This window comes from Lissotriton helveticus, chromosome 4_1 (assembly GCF_964261635.1).
Source record: "Lissotriton helveticus chromosome 4_1, aLisHel1.1, whole genome shotgun sequence".
NCBI classification, from domain to species: Eukaryota; Metazoa; Chordata; class Amphibia; order Caudata; family Salamandridae; genus Lissotriton; species Lissotriton helveticus.
In genome coordinates, this window is record NC_136063.1 from 2,022,034,864 (window position 1) to 2,022,059,025 (window position 24,162).

The window sequence follows — 24,162 nt, forward strand, 5'->3', positions numbered from 1 at the left end:
TGCCAGTACTTTGTCGCCAGGTTCCCACATCCGCAGTCGTAGGGCAATGCAATATGGATGAACTGGTCAGGCAAATTTGCGTACGCTTTTCCCCCAGCTCCATTAATACCGCTGGTGGCACGTAAAATGCGCCAACGTTCGCTGACACTGATCCTAGTTGCTCCCACATGGGCAAGGCAACCGTGGTACACAACATTCCTAGAACTGTCAGTGGTGCCTCATCAAAGACTGCGACTCACACCCAGTCTTCTAACTCAGAGCCATGGAGAAATTCAACACCCAGACCCGCAACAGCTGAACCTGGCGATCTGGCTCTTGAAGTCCTAGAGTTTGGATACCTAAACTTGCCCCCAGACTGCATGAATATTATCAAAGCGGCAACAAAACCCACCACCAGAGCTTGTTCTTCAGCAAAGTGGAAGCGTTTCGTCATTTACTGTAGTAACAATGACATTAACCCACTTGATGCTTCTACTCAAAACATCATTTGCTATCTCTTGCACCTACAACGTTGCAATTTAGCCTATTCATCCATCAGGATACATTTAGCTGCGTTAGCGGCATATCTGCAAAACAGGCAACACCTTTCACTATTTAGGGTGCCAGCAATTAAAGCGTTTATGGAAGGACTTAAACGCGTAATTCCTCCAAGACACCCACCTTCACCAGTCTGGAATCTAGACGTCGTTTTAACCAGACTTATGGGACCACCTTTTGAACCACTACACTCATGCGAACTACAATTTCTTACTTGGAAGGTGGCTTTCCTTATTGCCATTACTTCACTGAGAAGAGTTAGTGAGCTGCAAGCCCTAACTATTCAAGAGCCATTCATTCAAGTACATGCAAATAGAGTAGTTCTCAGAACAAACCCTAAATTCATGCCAAAGGTGGTATCCCATTTTCATATAAATCAAACAATAGAACTGCCAGTGTTATTTCAAAATCCACAGACAGTAGCTGAAAGGGCCTTACATACTCTTGATGTCAAAAGAGCCCTGCTATACTACATAGATAGAACTAAGGCATTTCGAAAGACAAAACAGTTGTTGGTTGCTTTCTCACCGCAACACAAAGGTAACCCCATTTCTAAATCAGGTATAGCCAGATGGATCGTTAAGTGCATCCAAATATGTTATTTAAAAGCAAAACGCACCTTAACAGTTCCCCCTAGGGCGCATTCCACAGGCAAGCTAGGGGCATCCATGGATTTCCTCAGTAACATTCCTTTACACGAAATCTGTAGAGCAGCCACATGGTCAACCACACATACATTTACCAAACACTATTGTGTAGATGTACATTCAAAACAGCAAGCTGCTGTAGGACAGGCTGTTCTCAAAACTCTTTTCCAGACTGCTGCAGCTGACACAGGTAGCCACCGCTAAGGGAGATACTGCTATACATTCTATGCACAGATATGAATTCAGCAGATACTGGGCTGCTTGCTACCGGTAAGGAGGGGCCCCAAGGTTTTGGCCCTGCACCGTGGGTGGGGACTCGGCTCCGGATGCTGCCTCCGACATTCCAGCTGTGGATCGATGGGAGGCCCCTCCCTTTTCTCCCAGAATTGGTCTTACTGTGCCAGATATCGTGCATTGGGGACTTATGGTCGTGCAAGGAACTTTCCCACACTGACTTTGACTGCACATTGTTGTTTCCGCCCGGCCGTCATGTGCAGTCCGCTGATTTATCCTGGTCACCCTGGTCTTCCAAAGTACCCAAAATGGCGGACGGCCAGCTGGACTCTGTATGTTCGATTGATCGCATGGGCCAGGGCTGAAGATGTTTCGGTGCTTTCTGGTGTTTGTGTGGCTGGTGACAAAGTGGGACACGTTTACACTGAGTATCACGACTAGCGTCATGTGGCACTATACGACTTGCATTTCCATATGTTACTTGATTGTTATTCTCGAGATTGATCCGTGTGCTCATCGCAACAACTCACTTATACTGGGGAGGGGGTCTTCGAATTGGAACGTGGGGGTTTGGGCTGAACTTGATTGGACATTGCTGCAATGTTTCTTTTGTCTTTGCTGGGTCATAGCTATGGGAGCGAGGGCCAGACGTGGTTCGGAGTGTTTGATTTCTTTGCCTGCTGTGTGCGGGACGGGTTTGATGCCTCTGTGGTGCCGGGATTCGGGCGGGATGGTCCTTTTTCTGCTTGCTGCTCCCCTACGACATGTCTATTGATTTGCTATAACTTGCTTAACGTTACGGTACGGGGTGTCTGCCTTTGGCCGGGGGATGGGAGTCCGGGAGCTCGTACTGACTTGTTATACTCTCCTCCTCCGACTTTTTCCCTTCCTTGGGGTGTAGTTTAGGGGGCGACAGGCACGCTGCTAGTGGGGTTAGGTCGTAGCCATCGGCAGGGGTGTAGGGTGGGGGGTTGTGGGGGGGGGGTTTATTTTTCCTTTGTTATTTTCTATGACCATTCTATTTCCCCTTTCCTTCTTCACAAGAGCTGTGGCGTATTCTCCTGATTCTTGACTGAGCGTATTCGGGTGTCACGTGTTTGTTCCGTATATCCTGTATTCCTGGTGGGCGGGTGCTGTTGATGGGTATCTGCTGTCATCGCTATCCAATTGCTTGCTTCTGGTTCGCACTGCATTTGTTTTTCTGCTGCCTATGGCTGTACATTATTTTGTCCCTTCACTTGCCCATCTATAGCTATGCTGTATTTTGTTTCCTGACACCCGATATGTCTATGTATATTTCCCTCTTGTGTTATAATAATAAAAAGTTTTCCCAAAAAAAAGATATGAATTCAGCAGCCCACATGCCTCGAACGGAATATGCTACTTACCAGTATGCATCTGTTCTTGGCATGTAGGGCTGCTGACATTCATATCGCCCACTCACCTCCCCGGTGCCTGTCGCAGCTGCAGCATTCAGTCTTTGCATGGACATCTCTAACTGTACTATACTCCATCTCTGCCACAATGGTGAAAAACAATCTGAGGATGGAGAGGATGCCCTTGCGCACTGTAGTCCGAGGGAGTAGCCACCTATCTTGTGATACTTCGAAGACTCTTCCAGGACAACAATGTGCAATCATCCGGACCCAACACTAGGCGGGAATCTATGCACAGATATGAATGTCAGCAGCCCTACATGCCAAGAACAGATGCATACTGGTAAGTAGCATATTCCTTTCTCCACATTTCTGTGGTGGAAAGTTCTGGAATTTGCGTGGATCTAGAAATTTCCACCCACCCCGCGTTCCCCAAAGTCTTACGAGAAAAATGGTACCTCACTAGTATGGGTCGGCCTAGTGCAAAGTGCCTAGCTGTAGTTTGTGAACCCTAGCTCTGCCGGCACCTAGGGAAACCTACCAAACACATGGCTTGCGTGGATCCCCCAACGTTTCCTTACCCAGCATCCCTTGCAAACCTCAATTTTAGCTGAAAAAATCTGTTTTTTCTCCAGCCTTGCCCCCTCCCTGGATCTCTCGCTGCCCGGTGCCAGCCTGCGCCGCCTTGCTTCACTGCCAGTTTCTACCTACAGTAGACCACAACAATGCCTGTTAAAAAAGGTAATTGGTGCGGGGGCAGTGCCAGTCTGGCTCTTAGAGCAGGTGGGGTTTGACAAGCACTTTCCCTTCAAGGCAGGTTTTGATAATGGCAGGTAAGTCTAGGTTGGGGTTCGCCCACTCAGTGCGGTTTATGGAGCACGGTGTTTGTGCCACCCCCCCTCAAGATGCACAGACACAGAACAGGCAGGAGACACATTACTTAAAAAAACAATCCACTCCCCTGAACCATCAGAGTCCACCCTTAAAAAGCTGGAGGTGAACACCCAGCAAGTAGCAGTAGCCAGAGGGGGACCCCGAAGCTTACCTTGGTCACAGTGCAGGTTGGGGGGAGGGGCCGGGGTGCGCCCCTCCAGCAGAGTCACTGCGCTCCAAAGAATGATACAGATCCAATAAAGGGGTCCAAGGTATCCTGGGGTCTCCAGCAGCCGGGCCTCTCAGAGAGCCCGGGTGGGCAGGCAGCAGCGGGTCATCGGGTCACAGGGAGGTTTGTGGGGGGTCCCTGCCCTTTGTCCCCCGCTCCCCTGCTGGGAATAGGCTCCCTCCTCTGGCCACATCTGCAGGGCCGGGCGGCATATGGCTTTGGATAGTGTGAATGGGCTCTGCAGAGAGTTCTGGATGGTGTGTTGCTCACCTGCTGATTTGAGATGGGTGTGAGGGTGGTACTGGGTGGTGTGAAGGCATGACAACACATCTGGAGGAGGTACAGAGAGCCTAGGCTGCTCGTGAAGTGCCTACAATATGTTGTAGCATCTGCACCTAACGCTGGAAGTTCACAACACGCACACTACGTGCTTCAGAGATGTGAGCAGGGTACGTACACTGCACAGGGTGATGGAGGCTGTGAACAGGTGCGAAGGATATGAGCAGAGCTAGTACAGCCTGTGGAAGGGTGAGAGGAAGTGGGCATTGGTGTCGGAGAGTGTGAGTAGAGCGCTGCTGCTTGTGCACATGGTGCTGAGGGGGGAGCAGGGTGGGGATGTTGGTGCTTGTGGGTATAAGCGGGTGTACACATGAGTGTGGGTCGATGTTTGAGCAAGATGCATGTTAGGTGCTGGCAGTCGCGAGCATAGAGTGGGGGGGGTGCTATCGAGCACGCAAACAGTATGGCCGCACTGATGTGAGGCTCCTGCTTCTTGGGACTATTATCCTTCATCTATCCTATGCAAATGTGCACAAAACTAGCTGAAACTTAGACAGCGGGAAGAACTGGTCTTCATACACACTCGGTGCAAAATAGAAGACAATCTGAGATTGCCGGGCGTTGTGGTGAGCATCGGGAGCTGGGACCGTGAGGACCGCAGGAACTGAGTGAAGCTGTGAATCGGCAGCAGCAGCAGCTACGCGACACCGAGGCTGCACACTTGGCTGCTGGGCCGCACATTTGGCAGCCGTCTACCATGGAGTGCGTTGCCCCGGGGAGGAGCTGTTGGAGTGGCGGCAAAGGTACAGTGACAGCCGGGGACGGCAGAGATAGAGCCCAGCACAGAAGCGGAACGGCCGACGGAGGTACGTCAGAGTGTGCCCCGGCTGAGTGGGTCGCGACCTCTCCATGCCAGCATCTGCCGTCATCGGGGAGTGCACGGAAAGTAGTCCGTGAGTGACCGGCAAAGCGAATGCATCTGGGGCGGTGCACGGGAGGCGGTTCGGGTGCCGGTCTGCCCCCCCCGCCCGCCCTGCAGTGTGGATGTCATTGCGAGCCCGCACGGAGGTACATTACATTTGCGGGAGCCCGGGAACCGGAGTGCCGGCCAGTATGAGCGCCAGAGTGAGCAGCGCGCCTCCCCACCTGTGAGAGGCTTATGTAAGTTTCGGGGCACGTGAACCACTGTAAGGTGTGTGGGGGTCACTGCACAAAACCACCCGCTGCCATACCAAAGTGCGCAGACAGTATGCCATGCATGGCCAGCACTGTGTGAGGCGATCAAGCGCCTAGAAGATCTACATCCAGAGTTGTGGGACTTGCAGCGGTGGGTGTCAATTCCCCCCCCCTCCCCGGCGGATGCGTTCTATGAGGATGCTATGGAGCGTTCAAATTGTTTTGCTGTTGAATAGGAGACCCCCCCCAGCTCTACACAACCGTTTTTTGTGGGAACTAACTTGGAAGCGGTGACTTCCGGACCAGACGACTGGCAATCGTGGAGGCCAGTGGAGAGGCTAGAGACAATCGCTGCGCCTGGAGCTTCCTGGAGCTGAGTGTGTGAGTGTGACTACGAGGTTGAGTTGCTGGGGTGAAGGTGAGCGGCAGGGCTAAAAAGAACCGCACCAGGGAGCATTGTTTAACATCGGGTGACACGTTGCTGGCCCAGGCATGATCCTAGGAGCTCGCGACATCTCTGCAGAAGCTCGGGTCTGATACTACCGTGTGAGCCAGTGAGGAGGGTAACTGCTGGGGAACACGTTAGTGACACATCGAAGATCCACTCTCATTGAGATATGGGGAAGCCTGATACCAGGCTACCAAAATTGAGCTTTGATGCGGCGAAAAAAGGGACTAAATCTGCGCAAGAAGATCCGGAGCAAGAGGCTATGGCGCACAGCAGTGGAGGTACTAACTCGCAGACGTCAGACATGAATAATATTTTACAGGAGATACGTCAGGGATTTGCGACGGTGGTGGACAAAGTGGACCGTATGTCGTCCAGGATGGGTGCAATTGCTCACAAACTGGACGGACACGAAGACATGCTTAAAGAGGCGGAACAACGCATATCTGATGCCGATGATGTCACTGCCCGTCACACAACACAACTCACGAGAATGAACAAGCTTTTGCGTACAATAGCAGCCAAAAACGAAGATTTGGAAGCGCGCAGTCAGCGCAATAACATCCGCGTCATAGGCATACCAGAATCGACAAACACTGGTCGAATGGAGGAATATGTTGAGAAGTTATTGCTGGCAACCGTTGGGCATGAGGCATTCGCCTCACAGTTCATTGTAGAAAGAGCGCATAGGACACTTGTACCGCGGCCAACGCCTGGTAACCCCCCACGCCCCAATATTACGGGATTATTAAACTATTGTGATCGAGATGTGGCCCTCCGAGCGGCACGGAACAAGCAGACATTGTCATATGATGGTAACACCTTCTCAATTTACCCAGACTTCACGCCCATAGTACAGGAGGAACAGCGCAAGTTTCTAGACGTCAAGAGGAAGTTTCGCACGGCGCAAATTGACTATGCACTCCTATACCCAGCGAAACTCAGAGCAGAGTGACGCATCAAGGGAAACAGAGATTTTTCACAAATCCGCAACAAGTTGAAGATTTTCTTCGGTCTGTGAAGCGTGCGAACAGGGGAGGAGGAGGCCAGGGACCCCCGCAGAGCCCGGATCACGTTGAAGACAATGCAGGTGTGGAATGACCAGTTTTCAGGACTGTTGTTATATAATAAAAAGGGCTGACATATCCCACTTGAAGGAAGGTGAGACCTTTCCAATTGACTCATTTGCATGTATTTAATGGCAATCCCAAGCTCTGTTTCCCCCCATTCCAGGGCCTGTCGTACCATCATAGAGAGGTTTGGGGGGAGCGGGGGCACTGCATTGCTGTCTAGACATGTCCCCAAATGGGTATTCCCAACGGAAGTATGTTACACACTATGTGAGGGGTATTTGTTGAAGTTGAGGCATGGGGTGGGGGGGTGGGATCAGGATGCTGGCAAGATTGGGTTGCTTCAGTGGGAGGGTTCTGTGGGGGAGTTGGCCGGGGGGGTTGTTTGGTGCACATAGTCGTCGATACACGTTACAAAGGAAAGAGTATTCTCTTGTTTTCTTGTTGATCTTTTTGTTTTTTTCCTACGATTGTACACAACGAGCAATGTCACTCTGCGATCTCTTTGTCGTATTGGTACTGTAGATGTTGGTCGGTTGTGGGTTGCAGATTTGAGACAGGAACGCTACCCTCTGATGGCATACTTTAGGGATGCGGACTGCTTAACCCATGTCCTCCATTGACAGAACTAAACTGAATATTATGACATGGAACATACGGGGGCTGGGTGATCCGCGTAAGAGACGCCACATACTTGACCGGCACCAGGTTCATGTGGCAATGCTGCAAGATGCACACTTCGACCCGAGACGTTACAATACATTTGCCTGTAAATGGGCGGCCCACAGGGTCTTCTCTTCCTTTCGCCCATATGCTAGAGGAGTGGCGATTCTGGTAAAAAAGGGCACGCCATTCGCGTTGGCGGGAGCTACATGGGAAACCCAGGGGAGATTCTGCCTGGCCTGGGGGAGGCTGGGGTTGGACTCAGTTACACTGGCCTGCTGCTATGGTCCAAATGTAGATGACCCGCATTTCTTTACGGAATTATGGGCAAAGATTGTAGATATTGGATCCAACCATATCGCGTGGGTTGGGGACTTTAACATTGCACGTACTCCGGACATTGATAGATCTCACCCTGCCCCCCATCATTACACAAAGGCCCGCACCATGCTCCAGTCCATAGTTACTGACCACAATCTGATGGATGCGTGGAGACACTTACACCCTAACGACCTAGAGGGTACTCACTTTACTGCATAGGCAGCGACATGGGCGTGACTAGACTACATATTCCTGAGCATCGGGCTATGTCCGGCGATCCTACAGGTGCAGCACCTAGTCAGGACTTATTCGGATCACGCACCGGTCTGGCTTACACTATCCTCCGCAGACTATGGTCCCCCGAGAAACTACTGGAGATTGCAACCTACTATTTTATTAGACGCAGTGTTCCAGGAGGAGCTTAGGGAGGAAATCACAGATTTTTTTTCACGTAACAAGGACTCGGTTGACAGTGTGGAAATTGTGTGGGAAGCGTTCAAGGTAACGCTGCGTGGCTTTTGCAAAGCGAAAGGAGCTGGGGTACTTAAGGATATTATAAATACACTCCGTACCCTTGAGTCCAAACTTAAAACATTAGAGGGAAAATTGGCTATAAGACCTGATGGCATAACACAATCGCAGTTTCGAACAAAACTCATAGCTTATATGGATGAGGCTGGTAGGGAGGCGACATTTTGAGGGAGGTATTGGACGGTCCGCCGCTATGGCGAGTGGGAGAGACCGGGGAAGGCACTGGCGGAGACGATTAGGAGATCACGAAGTTCTAATATAATACTGGAGCTGGAGGGGTTAGATGGCATTATGTACAGGGACACTGTGAACATACTCCACACCTTCACTGCGCACTACACCGCGTTGAATACAACCTCGAGGACGGAGACACTGAATCTAGATGATTACTTGGGGGACGTATCGCTGGGTTGGTTGAGCGACGTACAACGGAGTTTCCTATGTGCCCCGTTCGAACTCGATGAGGTCCGGGAAGCCATCATGCATATGCAGTCGGGTAACGATCCCTGTTGAGTTTTATAAAACTTATATTGACATGATGGCTCCCATACTGCGTGAGGTATATGAGGATGCCTTGGAGGTAGGCCATCTCCCCCCCTCCATGAGGGAAGCAATTATCATCTCCTTTTAAAGCAAGGGAAGGAGCCACACCACTGAGATTCCTATAGACCCCTGTCGCTGCTCAACTGCGATGTTAATATATTGACTAAGCTCATAGCTAACCGCCTTGGTCTTCTCATGGAACATTTAATACTACCTGACCAGTCGGGCTTCGTACCCGGGCGTGCAACATCCCATAACTTGCGGACTCTATTCACAATCTTGAATAATGTGTCTTCGGAGTTGCCTTTGGCGGCGGTTTTCCTAGATGCCACAAAGGCCTCCTTTGACTCCATTGAGTGGGACTACGTGTTTGATGTAATGTCCCGTATGGGATTCCCCCCTCTTTTCCTCTCCTGGATACGATTATTGTATTGTTCACCCACAGCTAAAGTTGTAATTAACGGTAAAACTTCTGAGAGTTTCTCGATAACGAGAGGTACTGGACAGGGTTGCCCCTTGTCGCCCCTGCTGTTCGCGATTGCCGTGGAACCGCTGGCAGCTAAATTACGACAACCACACCGTGACAAGGCACTGCAATGTTACACGTGGCAGATATTAGTTTCCCTTTACGCGGACGACAACACACTTTATATACGTAACCCTCAACCGAATTTGAATATTATCCTTCGAGAATTTATAGTGTTTGGTAGGCTCTCGGGAGTCCAGATTAATTGGGGCAAATCTTGCATCTTCCCCATTACTGATGCAACGAGCTGCTTCCCCTTAGATTACCCGATGGCATGGTGCGAGGATGAACTGAAATATTTGGATATTCGCGTGACAAGGGATAGAGAGGTATTGATGCGTCTTAATTATGGAACCATTATGATGCGAATCACAGATAATATATCAAGATGGATCACCCTCCCTCTCTCCATGGCGGGTCGAGTATCTTTGATTAAGATAGTTATATTACCACAATTACTTTACCTGTTTCCTAATATACCCTTCCACCCGGGAACATTCTTTTTTAAACAACTACGATCGGAACTGACACGATTAGTGTGGGGGGGTAAAACCGCGAGATTGCAATGGAACATATTAACAAGGCCATATTCCCAGAGAGGGTTTGGCGTACCTAATTTTGAATTATATTATTAGAGCGCGCAAGCGCATTATGCCCATTTTTGGATACATCAGCCATGCTCTATGCCCCAGTTAGCAGCGAAGCATTGGCTCGCTCTACCTATCCCTATAGTGGGGGCCGTGTATACTACGATCCCCACGCGGGATAAGACGCTAACCACGGTGAGTTGCACGGTGGCTGCCTGGGCACGTGTGTAAACTGCTAGATGCGCCTATGCTTTATTCGCCACTGCTACCACTGGTGTATCATCCCGCCATGCCCCTACTGCAGGAGGCCCTCTTCCACAGGTTTAAAGAACTAACTCGGATACAAACATGGGGGGACATGTACCACGAGGGCAAATTCCGCACGGTATAACATGTATTCCAGAATATAACACAAAAACCACTATATACTTTCTTGTACATTCGCTTACGGCAGGGAATTCGCACTGTGACTCCTGATTTCCCATGCGGAGCCACCTCTACACTTGACACTTCAGAACGAGAAGGCCAAGCGCTTGGTGTCTATACTATACAAGGCAATACATACACAAAACGTTGAGCAAGCTGCAGGGGCGAGGGAAAGATGGGACTACGAACTAGGTACGGCACTAACGGACAAACAGTGGGAGTTCTGTTCGCTACAGACTGAAATAATTTCAGCTAGCAGTAGGCTGCAGATTATCCACTATAAATTCCTGCATCGGTTGTACTATACCCCAGCCAGACTGCATAGGTACAATCTACGGGATACTGATTCTTGTGACAGATGTCGGGTTGAAGGCGCCGATTTCCTGCATTTGGCATGGGGCTGTCTGGCGGTGTATGAGTATTGGACGCAGATTTTTCAGGCACTGTCTACTATGATAAATGGCCAGATTGATATGTCACCACTGATGGCTTTGTTGGGGTATGTAGAGAGATTACGAGCAGAGCATCGTAGGTTTGTGGCCTAGGCGTTGCTCCTAGCTAAAAGAAGAGTGGCATGCCGATGGGGGAGAGGTAGGGCGCCCAAGTTTAAGGTATGGCTTAATGATTTAATATAGTGTCAGGAGCAGCTGCCGATCTATGCGGAACTCCTACCAGCTGCATCTAGGCCCCGGGACATCTGGGCACCACTGCAATGTTATTTACTGTCACACTCTCAAAACAGTCCTCCTGTAGCGGAGTGAGTCTATTGGAGAATAAGAATCGTCATATAAAACTGTGGAATTCCTAGAATTAGGCATAACTGTATATGCTCTATGGTGTGGAGTGGACCTGACCGGATGCTTGAGTATTGAAGACCTGACTGACTGATACCCTCCTGGGTGGTGATGGGAGATCCCCCTTTTCTTTCTTTTTCCCGCCTATATTTTCTTTTTATATGACCTTGTACTCTTTCCTGGATCTTAGTTCATTTATTCCTCATGTATTGGTTATGTGCTATAATTAACTTTTTTGCTTTGCCATAATAACATTGGTCATTGTACAGAGGACTGCTCATTTATGCTAATGACAATTGCTTGTACTGTATGGAAACATTAATATAACTGTGTGTGACTACATGTGTACCATGTTTGTGTTGGTTTTCCAAAAAATCAATAAAAAAAGTATTAAAAAAAAGTGCGGTGAGTGTGAGCAGAATGTGCCCTGTGGGTGTGGGTCACTGTATGAGGAGGGTGTTAGGAGGATGTGTGTGGGTTTGTGTGTGAGGAGAGTATGTGTGCTGTAGCGCTGGACTGAGCGCATAGGTCTGGCCGGCGTCTGCAGGATGCGCGCACGGTACTCACGTGCAGCGGGTGCGGCTTGACGCCTCCGCGCCCGGCGGTCGCTCATTGGTGCAGCCGCCCTGCTGCAGGCGGGCCTCGACGGAGGTGCAGCAGTAGCGCAGGACACAGGAGCCGCAGTAGACGGTGGCGTCGGCGGTGTCAAGGGCCTCAGGGCACTGGAAGCCCTCGTGGTAGCGGGCGCCGCTGTCCATCCAGCCGTGGCAGTACTCGTCCTGGGCGGCCGCCTCCCGCCGGCGCAGGAGCCGCAGGAACAGCAGCGGCGGCGCCTGCATGGCCTCAGCGGGTCCCTCTAGCGCCCCTTAAATTCCCGTGCTGCTTGTGTGAAGGAGGTGGGTGCGCACTAAAGAGGCAGCAGCCGCCATCTTAGCTCGCTAAGGGACGGGGCTGTGGGAGGAACGGAGCAAGCACTCGCCATGACGTTGTGTTTTTGCTGTAAGCCCCGTCCTTTTCAGACTGGGGGCGTGTTTTTCTAGAGGAGAGAAAGAAACGGAAAAAAACACGCCCCTCAATCCTAAAAGGACGGGACTTACAGTGAAAACACAACGTCAGAGAGACCTCTTCTCCAATGGCTGGCCGCCGTTTAGGAGGCTAGCCAATGGAGAAGAGGGGCGGGTTCAAGCCCCACTACTAGAGCCATACGATCTCGCGAGCGAGACTGCGCATGCGCAGCCTACGCTAGCCGAGACCTAAAAACTAAGCAGGAGGTTTGTGTTCCTATGGTTGGTATTAGCAAAAAGACGAATGGCAATCTCGTGGATGACTGGTCCCGCCTCTCATGGATAGATGGGTGAAGATATGGGCTAATGGGCGCAGCAGAGTTAATTTCGATGAACCAGGTTAGAAAGGATGAAATACTCAAGGATGATGTACAAGCATGGGTAGCTATGATTACGGATTTATGAGATCTACAGGCTACAGATGCAAGGGAAGATAGAGGCAGTAAGGGGAACGATGGGTAATGTTTGATGGGAAGAGATGATTTGGAATAAGGTTAGAGGGCTATATACTCACGCTGATGTTTACTCGCCCTATGACACAACCACAGACTATCGAGACCATGACACAGATAGGCTGGGAGGGGGAGAGGAGTTACAACTGTTATGATTGGCATGGAACTTCCAGTATGAAAATGCGGATGACAATATTAATAAATGAACAAAATGAAGACCGGGATAAAAGAAGGAAGGGAAGGGACAGGTCTACATAGTACGAATCTTATTATTAAAATGTTGCATTAAACGCAAATTCCAATAAAACAATTTTTAAAAACAAGCATCAGAACTGCAATAGGTCTCGCATTTTTTTGAGTTAAAGCTACTGGCATAGCTCAATAGCTAACGGACAAAAATTGCCACTTTTGAAGTGCCGAACAGAGCATTGCTCTGTGAAAAGGCCTGAAAACATATATCAATGTTGATAACGTACAAAATAAAAAGGCTGACCAGGATGAACCGCGGACACATTTGGATGGCCAACCCCAGCAAACAATGAGTGAAATCGCGTGGGAGTAACCCAAGCACGCAAAGGCTGGAGAATCAGATCCAATGCACTAATCAAAACCCCTTATTTCTAAATGGGGCAACAACGAACAAATGGCAATTCATGGGCATGCCAAAAGCAGAGAGAGGAGATGATAACAACAGGTCTTGCAGACAGCGCAATGCGTGCTGCCTAGCCTTGACCTAAAAATTCAGAAGAAATACTAAATTGTAATAAATAATTTAAGAATAAAACAACAAAAAATCAAGCAGTAGAACCGGAGATTTGCAATTTTAAACATTTGAAGTGAAAATAGTGCCACAAAGCAACAACTGTGGTAATCTGGTCGAGCTGGACCGGAACAAAGTCACAAGTTCAGGCAACAGGTAGCAAGTTAGGCCTGCTCGACAAGAGTGTCTTAAATCCTAATTGTAGATCATTGCGAGATCCTGTGTTGAGGATGCCTTTGACGGCGATCTTGCAATGCTTAGGCCTGCGTCGAAGATGCATTGCACAGCGGCTGATGTATTGCACTGTGGGGCATGGGATGGAGCCCTGTGTCGTCGTCGACGAGGGGCTTGTGATGCGAAGACCTGCATCAAGAATGCAGGCCGCAGTAGCAGTTCCGAAGCGACTGTGGGCTGCTATGTGAAATCCTGCATCGGGGATGCATCATGCAGCTGTTCCAATGTGGAGTTCTGTGAGGTTATGTGTCGTGCTGCGTCTCTGATGCAGTTTTAGGAGGTGATGCATCGTGTTGTGTCAATTCTGCTGGGACCACAGTTGGACTGGCAAAGCAGCTTGAAGCCCACTTCTAAGGGTCCAGGACTGGGGTGGCCCCATTCGGAAGGGTAGGACTCACTGCTGGCATAGTCCTAGTGTTCTGTACAAGGTTGTTGGAACCTATTCTGTCCCTGAGCTTCTGATCAGGAGGCCAGCCAACTAGCCTTTGGAGTCATTCTGGTGGTCCTCGGTTGAAGATGCAGGGCCACTCCTTCTCACTCAGACAGGACAGGAGGGCAGCAGAGTGGCAGTCCTCCTTGCAGCAAAGCAGTGCATCAGTCTTACTTCTGAGTCTCGCACAGGTCCAAATCTGTACTGAAGAGCTTGGTCTCAGGGCCTATTATTTGTACCTGGTGCCCCTTTAAAGTAGGAGAAGGTTCTGGAGGTCTCTATCCTCCTGAGGTGTCAGGAATCCTCTTGCTCCCTGCCCTGGCCCCCTTAGTGACAAAAGGATAGTGACAAACCCTTTATGGGTGTGTCCAGGCAAAGTCTTCGTGATGTGCAAGTGTGGCAGGTGACAGCTCCTCCGCCTTGTTAAGTTAGTGGCCCATCATGCCAACACCTAGCCTTCCTTTGTCTCACTGTCTGGGAGCAATACAAAAATACCATCTATACCTAGTTATGTGCCCCAAGGACAGGGAAATGGTTAGAAAATGCCCACTTTCTAAACTTAAAACAGGAAAGCTGTAACCTAGGTAGGTATCCAGTCCTGGGAGGCACTACTTTGATACAGAATGTCATGTAATAAACACTTTTGACTTAGTTTTTAACAAATTCTTCCATACTTTTATTCAAATGTCTCCCTTCTGTGTTATTCCAACCAGGATACTTGCACGTAACATGTAAATAGAGGCGTGCACAAATATTCACAGACTATTTGTGCCTCATCTCTGATCAGCCTGCCTCTTTCTGCGGTTCATATGTCTCTGCCTTATTATTTTAGTCTCCTGCTTGCTGTGACCACAACAGGAACAACTATGCAGCAAGTTACACAGTGACATGGTACAAATACTATAAGCGGATTTGAGCATTCCTTTGTTTGTATTCATTAGCACTTTAAATTCAGACTTGTTTGCTTTGCCAGTGCTTGCTTGGCCTCAGCGGGTCCCTCTAGCGCCCCTTAAATTCCCGTGCTGCTTGTGTGAAGGAGGTGGGTGCGCACTAAAGAGGCAGCAGCCGCCATCTTAGCTCGCTAAGGGACGGGGCTGTGGGAGGAACGGAGCAAGCACTCGCCATGACGTTGTGTTTTTGCTGTAAGCCCCGTCCTTTTCAGACTGGGGGCGTGTTTTTCTAGAGGAGAGAAAGAAACGGAAAAAAACACGCCCCTCAATCCTAAAAGGACGGGACTTACAGTGAAAACACAACGTCAGAGAGACCTCTTCTCCAATGGCTGGCCGCCGTTTAGGAGGCTAGCCAATGGAGAAGAGGGGCGGGTTCAAGCCCCACTACTAGAGCCATACGATCTCGCGAGCGAGACTGCGCATGCGCAGCCTACGCTAGCTGAGACCTAAAAACTAAGCAGGAGGTTTGTGTTCCTATGGTTGGTATTAGCAAAAAGACGAATGGCAATCTCGTGGATGACTGGTCCCGCCTCTCATGGATAGATGGGTGAAGATATGGGCTAATGGGCGCAGCAGAGTTAATTTCGATGAACCAGGTTAGAAAGGATGAAATACTCAAGGATGATGTACAAGCATGGGTAGCTATGATTACGGATTTATGAGATCTACAGGCTACAGATGCAAGGGAAGATAGAGGCAGTAAGGGGAACGATGGGTAATGTTTGATGGGAAGAGATGATTTGGAATAAGGTTAGAGGGCTATATACTCACGCTGATGTTTACTCGCCCTATGACACAACCACAGACTATCGAGACCATGACACAGATAGGCTGGGAGGGGGAGAGGAGTTACAACTGTTATGATTGGCATGGAACTTCCAGTATGAAAATGCGGATGACAATATTAATAAATGAACAAAATGAAGACCGGGATAAAAGAAGGAAGGGAAGGGACAGGTCTACATAGTACGAATCTTATTATTAAAATGTTGCATTAAACGCAAATTCCAATAAAACAATTTTTAAAAACAAGCATCAGAACTGCAATAGGTCTCGCATTTTTTTGAGTTAAAGCTACTGGCATAGCTCAATAGCTAACGGACAAAAATTGCCACTTTTGAAGTGCCGAACAGAGCATTGCTCTGTGAAAAGGCCTGAAAACATATATCAATGTTGATAACGTACAAAATAAAAAGGCTGACCAGGATGAACCGCGGACACATTTGGATGGCCAACCCCAGCAAACAATGAGTGAAATCGCGTGGGAGTAACCCAAGCACGCAAAGGCTGGAGAATCAGATCCAATGCACTAATCAAAACCCCTTATTTCTAAATGGGGCAACAACGAACAAATGGCAATTCATGGGCATGCCAAAAGCAGAGAGAGGAGATGATAACAACAGGTCTTGCAGACAGCGCAATGCGTGCTGCCTAGCCTTGACCTAAAAATTCAGAAGAAATACTAAATTGTAATAAATAATTTAAGAATAAAACAACAAAAAATCAAGCAGTAGAACCGGAGATTTGCAATTTTAAACATTTGAAGTGAAAATAGTGCCACAAAGCAACAACTGTGGTAATCTGGTCGAGCTGGACCGGAACAAAGTCACAAGTTCAGGCAACAGGTAGCAAGTTAGGCCTGCTCGACAAGAGTGTCTTAAATCCTAATTGTAGATCATTGCGAGATCCTGTGTTGAGGATGCCTTTGACGGCGATCTTGCAATGCTTAGGCCTGCGTCGAAGATGCATTGCACAGCGGCTGATGTATTGCACTGTGGGGCATGGGATGGAGCCCTGTGTCGTCGTCGACGAGGGGCTTGTGATGCGAAGACCTGCATCAAGAATGCAGGCCGCAGTAGCAGTTCCGAAGCGACTGTGGGCTGCTATGTGAAATCCTGCATCGGGGATGCATCATGCAGCTGTTCCAATGTGGAGTTCTGTGAGGTTATGTGTCGTGCTGCGTCTCTGATGCAGTTTTAGGAGGTGATGCATCGTGTTGTCAATTCTGCTGGGACCACAGTTGGACTGGCAAAGCAGCTTGAAGCCCACTTCTAAGGGTCCAGGACTGGGGTGGCCCCATTCGGAAGGGTAGGACTCACTGCTGGCATAGTCCTAGTGTTCTGTACAAGGTTGTTGGAACCTATTCTGTCCCTGAGCTTCTGATCAGGAGGCCAGCCAACTAGCCTTTGGAGTCATTCTGGTGGTCCTCGGTTGAAGATGCAGGGCCACTCCTTCTCACTCAGACAGGACAGGAGGGCAGCAGAGTGGCAGTCCTCCTTGCAGCAAAGCAGTGCATCAGTCTTACTTCTGAGTCTCGCACAGGTCCAAATCTGTACTGAAGAGCTTGGTCTCAGGGCCTATTATTTGTACCTGGTGCCCCTTTAAAGTAGGAGAAGGTTCTGGAGGTCTCTATCCTCCTGAGGTGTCAGGAATCCTCTTGCTCCCTGCCCTGGCCCCCTTAGTGACAAAAGGATAGTGACAAACCCTTTATGGGTGTGTCCAGGCAAAGTCTTCGTGATGTGCAAGTGTGGCAGGTGACAGCTCCTCCGCCTTGTTAAGTTAGTGGCCCATCATGCCAACACCTAGCCTTCCTTTGTCTCACTGTCTGGGAGCAATACAAAAATACCATCTATACCTAGTTATGTGCCCCAAGGACAGGGAAATGGTTAGAAAATGCCCACTTTCTAAACTTAAAACAGGAAAGCTGTAACCTAGGTAGGTATCCAGTCCTGGGAGGCACTACTTTGATACAGAATGTCATGTAATAAACACTTTTGACTTAGTTTTTAACAAATTCTTCCATACTTTTATTCAAATGTCTCCCTTCTGTGTTATTCCAACCAGGATACTTGCACGTAACATGTAAATAGAGGCGTGCACAAATATTCACAGACTATTTGTGCCTCATCTCTGATCAGCCTGCCTCTTTCTGCGGTTCATATGTCTCTGCCTTATTATTTTAGTCTCCTGCTTGCTGTGACCACAACAGGAACAACTATGCAGCAAGTTACACAGTGACATGGTACAAATACTATAAGCGGATTTGAGCATTCCTTTGTTTGTATTCATTAGCACTTTAAATTCAGACTTGTTTGCTTTGCCAGTGCTTGCTTTTCATATACCCCCAGTTATTTTAATGTAATGGTGATATCGAGCACTGCTCAAACATTTGAAGTGTGGCTGTCTTATCTGGTTGTGATGTAGATATTACAGACATGTAAGCAACTATGTTGTATCGCTTAACTTCTGAAACATCACATTACTTTTTATTTGGTACACTTTATTTAATTAACGATTTAAGCACCAAATTATATTGTGCATTTGTAGTCATCAGGGTCTTTGTCCGTTCAATTTTGTGAATCTATTCAAAATATTGCAGTCCTTCTTTCCAAGACTGGAATGGGAATTATGGCAGTACATAATATACAAATATGTGGAAACAGATGATTGTTTTTCATAAGTGTTTTTTCCTTGTTTGTAGGGTTTACCCAACGAGAGCTGGAAAATAACAAAAATCAACAGCACATACGAGTTTTGTGATACTTATCCTGCTAGTTTTGTTATACCAACTAGTGTAAAAGATGATGACCTTTCTAAAGTTGCTGCATTCAGAGCAAAAGGACGAGTACCAGTGAGTGATATAATTCATTTAAAAAATAAATGTGTGCATTATTGTAGTGTTTTCGCAATCTCTTGGGAAGCCAACTTATGAGTTCCCTGTAATCAAACTCTTCGAAATTTAAAGTGCTGTGAGAGCTTGAGTAGCTTGAGATAGGTAATTGTGAGAGCTTGAGCTAGGTAATTATTTTGTAAACCTTAAAGTGTTAAAAAAACATGGTATCCCCCCTCTTCCCATCTCCCCTCCCTCTACGAAGCTGCGAGCGATGTGTGATGCCCTGGGCTGGATGGATGCTTGGCGACATATGCACCCTACTGCACGTGAATATACGTTTGTGTCTGCGGTACATGGTTCCTTTTCTCGCCTAGATTACTTGTTTGTTCCCCGAGTGTGCATGAGCAGAGTGCGTGCGGTGGAGATTTTGCCTAGGGGGCTGTCTGATCATTCCCCGGTTTCGCTCGACGTAGAACTTTTCAGGACACGACAGCCCTTTCGATGGAGGATGTCCTCATGGCATCTCCAGCAGCCTGGCTATGTTAAGCACCTCCGGGAAGCTATTGATCACTACTGGCGGGAGAACCTTGTTGATGATATCGACGCGGTCGTGGTGTGGGAGGCTTTGAAGCCCACGATGAGAGGGGTGGATATCGCTTGGGCCTCGGCGGCTCGTCGGGATCGTCGAGAGGCGATCGTGGCAGCTGCGGCACAAGTGGAGTCTTTGGAGCGGCGGAGTCGTGGGGGGGTGACGATATCGGGGTGCGACTGCTACTCCAAGCGCAGCAGTCCTACGCGTCAGTCCTGCTGGACGAGGCCAGGCAGGCGTGGCTGGCCACACGGAGCAGGATTTGCCAGTGGGGTGACAAGTCGAGTTCCATGCTTTATAGACTCTGCCAATATAGCATCAACCCTGTCACCCTGCCCGGTCTTCTGGCGGAAGATGGCACAGCCATTACTGACCCTGTCCGCCTAGCGGCGAGCTTTGCCGCCTACTTCGGAGCGCAATATGCCCCATGTGATAATCTGACGGGTGAGGATGTTGCCAAGTTCATCGATGACCTACCCCCTAAAATGGTGTCTGATGATGTCAGGGAATCTCTGGATGCTCCTCTCACGGCGGAGGAACTTGGGGAGGCCCTGGGACAGCTCAATGCGGGTAAAGCCCCCGGGCCGAGCGGTTATCCCTGTGAATTTTATAAGAAATTCTACACGCAATTGGGACCCCATTTTCGGTGTGCTCTGGAAGCGGCGCGTACTCGGGGCAGGCTGCCGCCTGATTGGCGCCATGCTGAAATCGTGGTTTTTCCGAAGCCGGGTAAGCCCCCCTGATAGTCACGACTCGTATCGCCCCATCTCGCTGCTCAATATAGAAGCCAAGATACTGGCTAAGGCCCTGGCAAATCGGTTGCTTCCTTACATAGTGGACCTGGTACACCCCGACCAATCGGGCTTCATGCCCGGCAGGGCTACACGCCATAATATTCGGCGAGCGTGGGCTGCGATCGGGGCCATGGGAGCCATGGGTGAGCAGGCTGCTCTGTTGCTTGCAGACATTAATAAGGCGTTCGACTCGGTGAGCTGGACTTACCTGTTTGCGCTCCTACCCCGTCTCAATCTCGGCCCTGTTTTTATATCCTATATTAAACTACTGTACACAGACATTACGGCCGCTGTGCGTGTTGCCGGGGCTGTGTCGGAGACATTCCGTATTGGCCGGGGTACCCGACAAGGATGCCCTCTCTCCCCTTATCTTTTCGCCCTGGCTATGGAGCCGTTGGCCGCCTGGGTGCGTATAGATGCGCAACTCCGAGGATTTGTGTGGCCCCAGGGCCTCTCCGATAGGATCGCGTTGTACGCGGATGACGTCCTTTTCTTCCTGACCGACCTGCGTCGCTCTGGGCCGCGGGTATTGGAAATAATGCGGGTCTTTGGTGACGTATCCGGCTTATACCTCAACCTCAGCAAATCCACCTTGTGGGTCCTGGGTGGCGGTGCAGTGTCGGACCCCTGGACGCTGGACCTGCGAGTGGCGACTGGAGGCCTGCAGTACCTAGGGGTGTTCCTGTCTGAGTCCGCGACCCTCGCGTGGGAACGCTCGGTGCTGCCGGTATGGGAACGGGTGCAGACCGACGTTAAAACATGGTCCCGGATGCCTCTTAACATCTTTGGCCGGTCCGCCATCTTTAAGATGGTGGCGCTTCCACGCCTTCTATACCAATTGCAAAATTATCCCCACTCGGTTCCGGCTTCCTGGTTTCGGCGAGTGAACTCGGTCCTGGGGCAATTCCTGTGGGCCGGGAGTTCGGCCAGGGTGGCGTTACGCACGTGCTTCCTCTCTACATACTGTGGGGGACTCGCCACCTCGGACCTTCTGTCCTACTACCAAGCAGCTCATCTACTCGTCCTTAATGACTGGTGGTATGGTGATAGAGGCGACCCGGCATATGCATTGGAGCGCGCACTTATGGGCGATAATACCCTCCATATGCTTCTCTACTCCGCCCGGCTGCGTCGGGGCTTGCCTAGTGTTACGAAGACAGTCTTCCTTGTTTGGCGTCAGGCATTGCGACGCATGGGCTGGTGGGGCAGGCTGACGGCGGAAACGCCGCTGTGGCGTAATGGCAGATTGCCTGCCCTGGCTTCCTTGCCGGGTTTTGGTGGCTGGGATGCAATCGGGATATCGTCGCTGGGTGATGTGCTGTCTGGTGCTGCTCTTAAGTCGTTCCAGGTCCTAAGTGAGGAGTTCCACTTGCCGCGGACTCAGTTCTTCCGTTACCTACAGCTGCGGCATGCACTCACACCGTACATTGCCGACCTGGAGTCGCTCCCCGACTTTAGCCCTATTGAGGCGAAGCTGTTCATGGGGGAGCTTGGGGACAAAAAGGTGTCCCGCATTTACCAGACGTTGGTCACCCACTGCGCCTCCGACCTTCTTCCCCTGCGGACGGCATGGGAAGCTGATGTCGGGTCTCTAGACGAGGATGACTGGCGAGAGGCCCTGGAATCCCCGCGTGGGACGGCAATCGCGATGAGGCTCAGGTTCATCCAATTTAAGGTCCTCCACAGGGCCTATTTTACGCGTGAACGCCTCTGGAAAGCTGGACTGATTGCATCGCCGGAATGCTTGCGTTGTGGTGCAGAGGTTGGCTCGCTGCTCCATACCCTGTGGTTGTGTCCTAGGCTTGCTGGCTTTTGGAGGGGTGTGTGGAGCTGTTTGTCTGAAGTGTTAGGATGGGACTTGCCCCGAACACATCGCTTAGGTTTGCTACATATTCTCGAGGGGGTGGGAGGGAATCGCTATAAGCGCCACCTACTGCTGTTGGGGTTGGTACTGGCCAAGAGAGACCTGGCGCGGGCGTGGAAGGATGAACGGGCTCCCCCCCTGTGTGTTTGGAGGGCGGGTCTGGACTTTTGCATGGGTCTGGAGCGCCCTATCTTTGAAGCACGTGGATGCCCCCGCAAACACTTTCGGATATGGAAAAGGTGGGCTGAGTATAGAGACTTGCCGCTTGACCCCCCCGTTGACCCCGAGGAAGAACTCTGAGCTTCCCCCTTGGTGTAGGCCTGTGTCTGGTGCCAGACCGACCACTCCGTACGTATTTACAGCTGTTTCTTCTTCGCATGTGCATGGGGTTAGGGAGGGATTGCGGGGTGGGATTGGTTGAGGGCGGTTGGGTGTTGGGGATGGGAATGGGTGGGGGTAGGTTGCTTAAAAGCGATTGCAATATGTTTGACTCGGATTCCAATCCTGTTTTATGTGATGTCTTCATCTGCGTGGTGGTTTCTCCTGACTGTGGGGTACCACACTCATTGTCTTGCTTGATTATTCAATAAAATCTGTTGTGAAAAAAAAAACAACATGGTATAAACATCATGAATTCCAACGTGAAGGCAGTAATTGTTGGGGAAATAGTTGAAAACAGTTTGTATTTACAGGTAGCAATGAATGTTGAAGATTATTATATTCTTTAAGAAACAATGGACTTTAGTCGATTTAATTTATGACAGATTGTTTTCAATGCTACTTTATAGTCTTTTATTGGGCGTACGCATTGGGAAAAAAAAGAAACTTCACTGAGAAATTCCTTCTTTTTGTGTGATCACCTCGATTTTATTTGCAGACTGATGTAGCTTGTTTATGAACTTGGAACGCTAGGGTATTGCTGTCCAGGCCCCAGTTAATGTACTAGGACATCTAAGACATGACATGATTGGCTAACTCCTAATTAACATATTTAACTTTCCAGTATTGGTATATTATGCGGTGCAGGAAGATACACCAGTGACATGGAAAGTTAAATGTCACTGTGGCCTCCATCACATGTTGTGTCTTCCGATAGTCTGACAAATAATACAAGGCTTCAGACATGCCTGCGTAGTCTGACTGCTGCAGCTTTTAAATCTGCAGGCAAACTTGTCAAATTAACCCATTTGACCTAGATAGAACCCTGCTTTTAAATATTAAATAAGTCAGCCCTAAGTTGGCATTGTGGCTTTTATTTATAAAAAATGTAAGTCAGTGGTGAAGTCAAACTTTCAAAAATATATAGGAAAATTAACTTTTAAAAAGTTAGACTTTGTTTGCCTGTAGGCTAAGTAGCATTAGCCTGCTTGCACTTGTCAGTGTGTCTCCTTAATTAGCTTTGAAAACAGCTCTAAGAACAGAACAAGCATTTGCAATGAAATTAGTCTTCCATTTGTGAGAGTTAGAGCTATTGGCTTTGTAAATGACAATGTATTTTCCCCATGTGGTTAGAATTGGAGTGGAGGGAATGTATGTGGTTTGGGGTGGAATTATGTGGTTTGGAATGGAATTGTTAGTTGTGGATTGTGTGGTGTGAAGTGGAATTATTTGGCAAGGTGAATAGATAGGGATGAGAGCTGCACAGGAAGATAGAAAGGAAGATAGAGAGGGACAGGTAGTTTGTACACGAAGTGATAAATGAACTTCGGACAGAGGAGCAGAAAGAGTGTGTGAGTGAGCGAAAGAACAGAAGAGCAGGTCACAGACTCTTAAAAAGGGTGTGTCTGTGTACGCAGACGACAGAGACGGAGGAGAGCGTGGGTTTAAGGGATGGAAATTTTGAAAAGGCACAGGAAAAAAACTGTGATCGAAGACCTGAAGTGAACCTATAGGAGAGAGGGGGAAGAGTGTGTGAGAGAGAGTATGGGAGAGAGAGAGAGAGCGATACGAGTGGGAGGGGTACAAGAAGGGAGGGGAGGAGAGAGGTGGGCCAGTAAACAGCTCGAGAAGGTACAGGAACATAGCATTTGTGAGCCGGCAGTAAAGAGATCAACCTGGGAGTGTGAGGGAGGGATGAGAGGGGACCATGGAATTGCGAGACGAGACTGTGAGGGAGAGATGAGAGGTTCAGAGGGTGTGCAGGGGAGAAATG

General features: G+C 49.3%; 1 protein-coding gene across 8 annotated transcripts in view; it reads left to right on the top strand.

Annotated features, from left to right (window-relative positions):
• The window catches only part of MTMR1 (myotubularin related protein 1), a 492,625-nt gene that overhangs the window by 288,004 nt on the left and 180,459 nt on the right, over positions 1-24,162 (top strand). For all 8 annotated transcript variants that reach the window (XM_078688654.1, XM_078688651.1, XM_078688648.1 and 5 more), the window contains one exon: positions 18,632-18,781. In XM_078688654.1, coding sequence (XP_078544780.1) covers positions 18,632-18,781 — 150 coding nt within the window. The remainder of the gene's footprint in view (positions 1-18,631; positions 18,782-24,162) is intronic.